General features: G+C 40.9%; 1 protein-coding gene across 1 annotated transcript; it reads right to left on the bottom strand.

The window, feature by feature from the left end:
* Nucleotides 1–2,902: 2,902 nt before the first annotated feature.
* On the bottom strand, nt 2,903–9,666 carry LOC311223877 (uncharacterized protein; the record flags this gene model as incomplete). Its single annotated transcript, XM_084308639.1, has 2 exons — nt 2,903–4,545; nt 8,043–9,666. The coding sequence occupies 2 exons, from the start codon at nt 9,664–9,666 to the stop codon at nt 2,903–2,905; spliced, it is 3,267 nt and encodes a 1,088-aa protein (XP_084164765.1).
* Between the last annotated feature and the right edge of the window lie 300 nt (nt 9,667–9,966).

Here is a 9,966-nt window from a genome sequence, read left to right as displayed (position 1 = left end):
GATTATTCCAGGACAACTATTGAAAACCTTCTGTAGTGAAAGGGTTAACCTTCTGTATTGTCGCAGTGAAAGGGTTAACCCTTTGGTAGTGTGGTAGTGAAAGGGTTAAACACAGTGCTCTGCCTCTTCTCCCAAGCTTGACAAATAAAATCTGCTACAAAAGAAGTTCCCATCCTGAAGCACAACATCTACTGCAGGGGTCGGCAATAGGCGGCCCGCGGGCTGAAATTGGCCCGCCAGCAATAATATCTGGCCCCTCAGATTATTTTCAAAAAAAAATAATAAATGTTTATTTTTTTATTTTTATTTTTTGCCCAACTAGGCTAGGCTATATGTTAGCTATAACGTCCAAATAAAGAACCTACCACCTAAAGAATGCTTATTATACTTTGTTTTATCCATGTTGAGAGTGAATAACAGGTAGGCAGCGAGGTACAATGTAGCGCTTGCTCAACATGGAAAAAGTCGGTGGACAGCGCCTGGTGCTGAAATAACAAACAAGCAGTGTGGTGTGAAATTAAAACACCAGTTCAGTAAGTCATTCAAACTTTATCTTTACTTATATGACTGATGGCACCACACATGTGAACAGTAACAATGCAATTAAATTGAAGTCAAATCAGAGCAAAAAAAGCTGAATCTGCTTCAAGAAGATGCGCTACATTAGGTATATAAGGAATTACAACAAGACATTTATTAACTAAATAAAAAATACAATTAGGCTTTTAACCCTCTAAAGCCGGGCGCAACACTAGACATGCTTTGTAAAACATTAAATATCTTTGGATTTGTTTGTGATAAAGACTTGCTTTATTGTATCGATTGTCATCTAAAAATTGTGTGCATCTCTCAGAGAATGCGCAGATGTAAAGCATAGAATCTTGAAATATCTAGATTGGTTGTTTTCTCTGGACTGCATCTAATCCGCTGTATCTATCCATTTATCATATATCTATGTCTGTCACTATAGCCAATGGAAATGCTAGAAATGGTCACGTGGACTGGGAGAACCAATGGAAGATTCCTATTGTTTCTCAATATTCCAGTGCGCTCCACAGAAAGGGCTGTCAGATAGACGGGCTGGTTGATGCGTAATGTAAGATAGACCGATAAGAGAGAGGCGCTTGTCTCTGGTTTTATAATAAAATGGCAAAAAGACAAAGGTATAATGTTCAGTGCAAATGTGTATGTCGTTTACAGTTTATTATGCCACCTATGCAGCTAGTTTATTTTGTCCATTCTCTGCCTCTGCCACAAATGTATGTCTTAGTTATAAGGTGGTTAGTCACAGAGTTAAAATCTTTTCACTGTCAATATATTAAATTGGCCATTGTTTTTGTTCCCGGCCCCCCATACAATGGCTTGGAAAAAATGTGGCCCTTGGCCAAACTTAATTGAAGACCCCTGATACTGTATATAAAAGGACATTTTACTGAAAAGTACTTGTTGTGTAGTAAGAGACGGACAGACACGTTTGGTTCTATTGCAAAAACACACTGAGCTTTATTAGTCTCCACCCCCACAATCATCTCCAATGTCGTGCGTAACGTAACGTAACATAACATGATGCATATAGCTAACAGCTGAGCTACATCCACAACAAAGTGCTTAGGAAGATAGTGGGTGACCCCTCTCACCCACTCTATGGGGAGTTTGAGCTGTTGCCCTCTGGTAGTTGTTACAGTTTTAAAAACTCCTTCATTCCTAATGCCATTAAGGCATTAAATTAATCTTGCACTCGTTAGACTCGGTCCTTTTATTGTATTCCCACGTTCTCTGCACTTCCTCATTACAGATGTGTGTATATGTATAATGTCTGTTGCCATTGTCATTGTTGTTTTATTTTCCACATTGGTATCTATAGGGACATCTATGGATCTCAGGGAATGTAATCACAGTGTCAGAGAAACTGTGTCTGTTACAGTGTTACATTTCAGTGAAAGCCAAGGTATGGCGAGGAGGGAGGGTGGGGGTGAGGGGGGGGCTTTCCTCCCCTAGGTGGATTTTTTTTGTCAAATCAGTTGTGCAATAGTCACTTTTGATGAGTTGTTTCTATACAATTCACTTGTATGACATTTAGGTACCGTATGACACAGGACTACACAAGCATTTTTAATATAGAAATGTGTCAACCACAATATTTTGCATACAAATTATGCAGAATGTAATATCATAACTGTCTATTATTTTTCTTGCAATTGAGCCAATTTTCCTTAGGTACGGTTTTGAGGTGTGTGTTCAACAGAATATAGTATCAAAAACACATTCACAAAAAGTATGGGTTACTGAATGCTGAACTGCACTGTTATAATCACTAAGCCATTGTAAGACCATACCTGTGTCCCTGTATCACTTGTCTCTGCTGCCCTCTGATTAAAAAAACGTCTGTATGTCCATTTTCCCTTTTTTTGGCATATTTCAGTTAGTCACAGTAAAAGTCACCTAGTAAAAGTGAGATAATTGACAATATCAAAACAAGCTAGGGCTGTACCGAATAGTTCGAAGCCTCGTTCATAATGTTGACATTCGAATTCTAAATCAACATAAAAAACTGTAATAAAAAAAATAAATAAAAAATAATCTACTTTATTTTTTATTTTTTTATTTGCCAAGGTATGGCGAGTGCCATACCTTGCCATACCAAAATGACGCCCCTGGTCTGTTACTAGGCTTGAGTAAATTGTGATGAAACAAAGGAGAATATAAATTATGATTTTTCTTTGCATTTTTGACGGTGAATAATACCATGCTAAAAATGACCAGACATGAAACACTGATACTGAGCTCGTTCAGGACCTTCTTGAGATCACGTGTACAAAAAAGCTAAGCAAATTAATAAATGGAAGATGATTTAAACAGAAGGTTTGTAGATACAGTACTGAATTCTGCCACCCGGACACATTCATTTGCGGTCCACTGATGGGCCGCTCGGGCTAAAGAGGTTAAGAGGGCAGATTATTAGACTATTTTCAAAGGCAGAAGGGCCAAAATATGGGTAGAGTTTATCGGTGAAGGTGCAGCCAGTGTAAGAATAGATATGAGCCCTGGCTTCCACATCATAAAAGGAGACCTGACCCTCCTCATAATCTACAAACACCCCGATCACCTGTGGTTTCTCTCTCAGGAACAGGGATTCCTCTCCAGGAGCTTTATATTCATCACCATTACTCAGCATTATAGTCCAGTATCCATTGTCAGGGCTCAGACTGATGTCTCCTTTCCTGTTGATGGACTCTCTGGCCACTCCTAAATCCCACTCAGGGTTCCCTTTAACCTGCACCTCATAGTAGAATCTCCCAGAGGAGAAGCTTTGCTTTCCCAGGACAATGGCTGCCTTGTTAAATCTCTCTGGGTTGTCAGGAAGGTCTTTCCGTATAACACTATCTTTTACTTCTTTCCCATCATCAGAGAGGATGAGGTCAGGATGTGCTGTGTCAGGGTCCAGAGTCACATCCACTGCATACTGCTGGATCCTCTTCAGCTCCTCAGCATCAAGCAGCTTCTCCATCTCTTCACTGAGAGTCTCCTCCAGCCGAGCCACACTTCTCCTCATTATCTCCACACTCACATCACTGTGGACACTGACCTCAGACCAGTCCTTGGTGGGTGGAGGGGTGGAGAGAGATGGGAAGCTGTGGAGGAGGTGGAGGTGGTCTTCAGTGTGTGAGAGCTGCTCCAGCTCAGTGCTTCTCTTCTTTAGCTCAGTGATTTCCTGCTCCAGCTCCTTGATGAAGCCTTCAGCCTGTTTCTCTGCTGCTTTCTGCCTCTCCTCAATCACCTCAATGAGCTCAGCCTGACTTCTCTCAACGGAGGCCACCAGAGCAGTGAAGACCTCGACACTGTCTGCTATCTCTCTCTTTGCCTCGTTCTTGCTGAGGTCTACCGAGTGTTTGATCTGTTGGATCTTCTGCACACGCTCCTGGATCATCTGATGAACATCTGCCTCTTGTGTCCTCATCTCATTCTTCCTCTCGCTGTATTCTTTCTCTAGAGGGACAGTGTCGTGGGTTTTGTGGTCTGTCTCAGTGCAGAACTGACACACACAGGCCTGGTCAGTCCTACAGAACAGCTCCAGCGGTCTCTCGTGCTTCTTACACATCCTGTCCTCCAGGTTCTCCACAGGGTTGATCAGCTTGTGTTTCTTCAAGGCTGCAACTCTCTGATGAGGCTCCAGGTGGATCTCACAGTAAGAAATCTGACACACCAGGCAGGACTTCATGGCCTTGATCTTCTTCCCAGTGCAGAAGTCACAGGTCACCTCTCCTGGTCTGGCAGGTTGCTGGTCTGGGCTTCTCTCTTGAACGGTCTTCCTGAACTGAGGTGCCATCTCTGATAGGACAATATTGACAAAGATATCTGGTCTCTTATCAAAAGTATGTTTACACATTGGACACTGGTATAGTTCAATGTTATCCCAGTACTTGGTGATGCAGGTCTTGCAGAAGGTGTGTCCACAAGGGATGGAGACCGGCTCGGTGAAGACATCCAGACAGATGGAGCACAGGAACTGTTCTTCAGAAAAGAGATAGCTGGATGAGGCCATGTCTGTTAAATAATAAATACATTTCTTCATTAATTTTCAATTTAAAGTAACTGTAAATTCAACATAATTAAATCTTCATTTAAAATGTCATACATTTGATAGTTAACCATTATCGTCTTTTAAATAGACTAGATATAGCGTTGGATTTGCAGTTGGTTTCATAGCTACAGTACAGTATTTGTCTGAGAGACTAGTATGTGAAAACTGGGAAAGCCCAATCAGAATTCTTACCCATTACAAAAGTCCTTCAGGGATAAAAAAAATAAATAAAGAATCTAACCCTAACCTTACTGTCATGCACGTGTCCTAATAAACGAACCTACACTGTAGCACTCAACACTTTGATACACAGCTGATAGTTGTACCCTTCCTGATGACTTGTCATACAGAACTTGTAAGTCGCTTTGGATAATAAGCTTGTGCAAACAAAACTAAATTAATAATGTTCTCTAGGGGCTAGAGATATTGTTTACAATGATTTGCATATATCGTATATGAATGGGTTTGTCATCGAACAAGTTACAGAACACAAATATCATGGCATCTGGCTTGATGATAATTCTTGTACAGGAATAGAACCAGCTTCTCTATGATTAGCAGAACGAGGGTAGTCTATCTATCTTGGATTATGGAGACGTGGTTTATAGAAATGCTGCCCCTTCCACTCTGAATGAAACCAGCACATTAAATGCACATTCAAATTTGTAGATATGGTTTACATAAAAACCTTGGAGATAATTTTTCGTGCTAAGAGTAAGAACCTACCAGCTTGTATTCAATGTCTCTTTCAACCAAGAGAAGGAAAGTATAATTTAAGAGGGTTGTGTATTCTTAAAACATATAAAAGGGTAAGAACTAATGTAAAAGCTAGATGTGTTTCAATTTTGGGAGTTAAATTGTGGAATAGTCTTAGTGACAGGTTGAAGTTGTGTACCTCTCAGGGGAGATTTAAAAAGGCCCTGAAGGATAAAATAATTCAGGAGTACAGTTGAGTAAAACATCAAACATTTATTTTCTCTTTTCTTTTTTATCTTAAAGATTTTTTTTTTATCTTGCAGCAAATTCTCTTATATTAAAGTATATTTTGTTTTTAAGAATTGTAAAGGATAGGCAAAAATAAGCATGTGCTTCAGCCTATTCCTTTTTTCTGTTATTGAGTTTGGATTTTGTGTGTGAGCTTACTTTAAATATGTACATTAGTGATTTTTTCTTTTCCTTTTGAAAGTCCACACAAGTGTGTTTTTGATATTATCTGTAAACAAAGACCTATAAAACTATTCATCATCAAACCTCAAGGCACAGTCCTTCATTCTGCTCTCAGATTTATTAGATTAGAATATATATGTTATTATACATTATTACACCGTCCCTTGTCCCACCATGTAAAATTCCTACAATTAAGTCTGTCTCACTTTTCTCTATCAAAACGCTTCTCTACAAGTATTCACTCGGTGCATCACAGTCACGAAAGGGCCTCAGATCAAACAGGGACCAACATGTAACCAAACGAGAACTGTACCTGCAGACCACGATAGTCAGCCGAAATAGCCACTGCTGAATAGTAAATATTATTCATTGCTGAAGATTCATATACATATTAACTCACCTGCGGTTGCTTTAGCCGCGTCTTCAGTTCACAAGGATAGAGGTAACTTGTTTCTGTTCAATAACTATGTAGACTAGCGAGTCAGTTTACTTTCACTTAGTAAACAATGAAACCTAGAAGGCTCCTCCCTCTTTTGGTGACGTGTAACTTAACCCTTCACATGAACCTCTTCTCCCATTTCCTGCTCTAAACCAACAAATTATCAAAGGATGACACACATTCTCTCTCACACAAACTTTATCTTCACTTTATTTCACATACTGTACTTTATTTGCCACAAATACTTCATTTGGATGTGTAAAATACTATTATATCCCAGACTGAGGGATATTATGGATTCACCTTAATCGTGTCTGCAGATCATATGAAATGGACAAGCATCCATTCCGAACACAGTCAACCAAGCCTACTTAAAGGCACTGCACACCTGACACCAATCAAGCCCACACACCTGCCATGCCGCATGGCAATTAACTGGTGTCTGGTGATTGACAGCTCACCAGAGAAAACCCAAAATAAAGCACACTAGAATAAAACCCACATAAACCGTGATCCATCACATAAACACCTCTGAAGCAGGCTGGAAGCTGAATGGATGCAGAATGCACATTGAATAATGAATTGAATGGCAACCGTCCATATTAATAAGCGCTGTCATACTATGTACTGGGACTTGTGCATTGCAACAACATTATTATGTATCAACATCCATTTAGTTAGCTGTTCAATTAGGCGTGTATGAACAAATGTGTGGGCATATAGTTGTGTACAGTTAAGTATTCTTAGCTATTTCACATAGTTTGATTATTCCAGGACAACTATTCAAAACCACTATTATTTGCAGAGAGACAAAACCAGATCTATATTATGTAGATTGATTGATTACAAAGTGCCCAACCCTCATGGGTTTATAAGACACCAAAAATACTGTTGCAGTGTTTTATTACATTACATGATCTAAATAAGGATTACATAAATACAGATTACAGCTCAGCCTTAACCCTTTATCGAGTTGTGTGGCAGTGAAAGGGTTAAACACAGTGTTCTGCCTCTTCTCCCAAGCTTGACAAATAAAATCTGCTACAAAAGAAGTTCCCATCCTGAAGCACAACATCTACATAAACGGAGGACATTTGACTGAAAAGTACTTGTTGTGTAGTAAGAGACGGACAGACACGCTTGGTTCTATTGCAAAAACACACTGAGCTTAATTAGTCTCCACCCCCACAATCATCTCCAGCGTTGTGCGTAACGTAACATAACATGATGCATATAGCCAACAGCTGAGCTACAGTAAATCCACAACAAAGTGCTTAGGAAGAAAGCTAGGAAGATAGTGGGTGACCCCTCTCACCCACTCTATGGGGAGTTTGAGCTGTTGCCCTCTGGTAGTCGTTACAGTTTTAAAAACTCCTTCATTCCTAATGCCATTAAGGCATTAAATTAATCTTGCACTCGTTAGACTCTGTACTTTTATTGTATTCCCACGTTCTCTGCACTTCCTCATTACAGATATAGGTATAATGTCTGCTGTCATTGTCATTGTTGTTTTATTTTCCACATTGGTATCTAGGGACATCTATGGATCTCAGGGAATGTAATCACAGTGTCAGAAATACTGTGTCTGTTACTAGGCTTGAGTAAATTGTGATGAAACAAGGAGAATATAAATTATGATTTTTCTTTGCATTTTTTACGATTAATAATACCATGCTAAAAATGACCAGACATGAAACACTGATACTGAGCTCGTTCAGGACTTTCTTGAGATCACGTGTACAAAAAAGCTAAGCAAATTAATAAATGGAAGATGATTTAAACAGAAGGTTTTGTAGATACAGTACTGAATTCTGCCACCCGGACACATTATTCATTTGCGGTCCACTGACGGACCACTCGGGCTAAAGAGGTTAAGAGGGCAGATTATTAGACTATTTTCACAATTCGAGCAAGGGCCAAAATATGGGTAGAGTTTATCGGTGAAGGTGCAGCCAGTGTAAGAATAGATATGAGCCCTGGCTTCCACATCATAAAAGGAGACCTGACCCTCCTCATAATCTACAAACACCCCGATCACCTGTGGTTTCTCTCTCAGGGAGAGGGAGAGGTCTTCCTCTGCACAAGCTATATATTCATAACCATTCGTCAGCATTATAGTCCAGTATCCATCGTCAGGGCTCAGATTGATGTCTCCTTTCCTGTTGATGGACTCTCTGGCCACTCCTAAATCCCACGTAGGGTTCTCTTTAACCTGCACCTCATAGTAGAATCTCCCAGAGGAGAAGCTTTGCTTTCCCAGGACAATGGATGTGGGGTAAAATCTCTCTGGGTTGTCAGGAAGGTCTTTCCGTGTAACACCGCATTTTACTTCTTTCCCATCATCGGAGAGGATGAGCTTTGGATGTGCTGTGTCAGGGTCCAGAGTCACATCCACTGCATACCGCTGGATCCTCTTCAGCTTGACTTCAGGCAGCTTCTCCATCTCTTCACTGAGAGTTTCCTCCAGCCGAGCCACACTTCTCCTCATTATCTCCACACTCACATCACTGTGGACACTGACCTCAGACCAGTCCTTGGTGGGTGGAGGGGTGGAGAGATATGGAAAGCTGTGGAGGAGGTGGAGGTGGTCTTCAGTGTGTGAGAGCTGTTCCAGCTCAGTGCTTCTCTTCTTTAGCTCAGTGATTTCCTGCTCCGGCTCCTTGATGAAGCCTTCAGCCTGTTTCTCTGCTGCTTTCTGCCTCCCCTCAATCACCTCAATGAGCTCAGCCTGACTTCTCTCAACGGAGGCCACCAGAGCAGTGAAGACCTTGACACTGTCTGCTATCTCTCTCTTTGCCTCGTTCTTGCTGAAGTCTACCGAGTGTTTGATCTGTTGGATCTTCTGCACACGCTCCTGGATCATCTGATGAACATCTGCCTCTTGTGTCCTCATCTCATTCTTCCTCTCTCTGTATTCTTTCTCTAGAGGGACAGTGTCGTGGGTTTTGTGGTCTGTCTCAGTGCAGAACTGACACACAGAGGCCTGGTCAGTCCTACAGAACAGCTCCAGCGGTCTCTCGTGCTTCTTACACATCATGTCCTCCAGGTTCTCCACAGGGTTGATCAGCTTGTGTTTTTTAAAGGAGGCCACTCTCTGATGAGGCTCCAGGTGGATCTCACAGTAGGAGGCCAGACACAGCAGGCAGGACTTCATGGCCTTGATCTTCTTCCCAGTGCAGATGTCACAGGTCACCTCTCCTGGTCTGGCAGGTTGCTGGTCTGGGCTGCTCTCTTGAACGGTCTTCCTGAACTGAGGTGCCATCTCTGATAGGACAATATTGACAAAGATATCTGGTCTCTTATCAAAAGTATGTTTACACATTGGACACTGGTACAGTTCATTGTTATCCCAGTACTTGGTGATGCAGGTCTTGCAGAAGGTGTGTCCACACTGGATGGAGACCGGCACGGTGAAGACATCCAGACAGATGGAGCACAGGAACTGTTCTTCAGAAAAGAGATAGCTGGATGAGGCCATGTCTGTTAAATAATAAATACATTTCTTCATTAATTTTCAATTTAAAGTAACTGTAAATTCAACATAATTAAATCTTCATTTAAAATGTCATACATTTGATACAGTTAACCATTATCTTTTAAATAGACTAGATATAGCACTGGATTTGCAGTTGGTTTCATAGCTACAGTACAGTATTTGTCTGAGAGACTAGTATGTGAAAACTGGGAAAGCCCAATCAGAATTCTTACCCATTACAAAAGTCCTGCAGGGATAAAAAAAATAAAAATAAAATCTAACCCTAACCTTACTGTCATGCAC

This window comes from Notolepis coatsorum, assembly GCF_963971535.1.
Source record: "Notolepis coatsorum genome assembly, chromosome: 2".
Lineage (NCBI taxonomy): Eukaryota > Metazoa > Chordata > Actinopteri > Aulopiformes > Paralepididae > Notolepis > Notolepis coatsorum.
The sequence above is the reverse complement of the archived record's forward strand: the minus strand, read 5'-3'. Positions and strand labels throughout refer to the sequence as shown.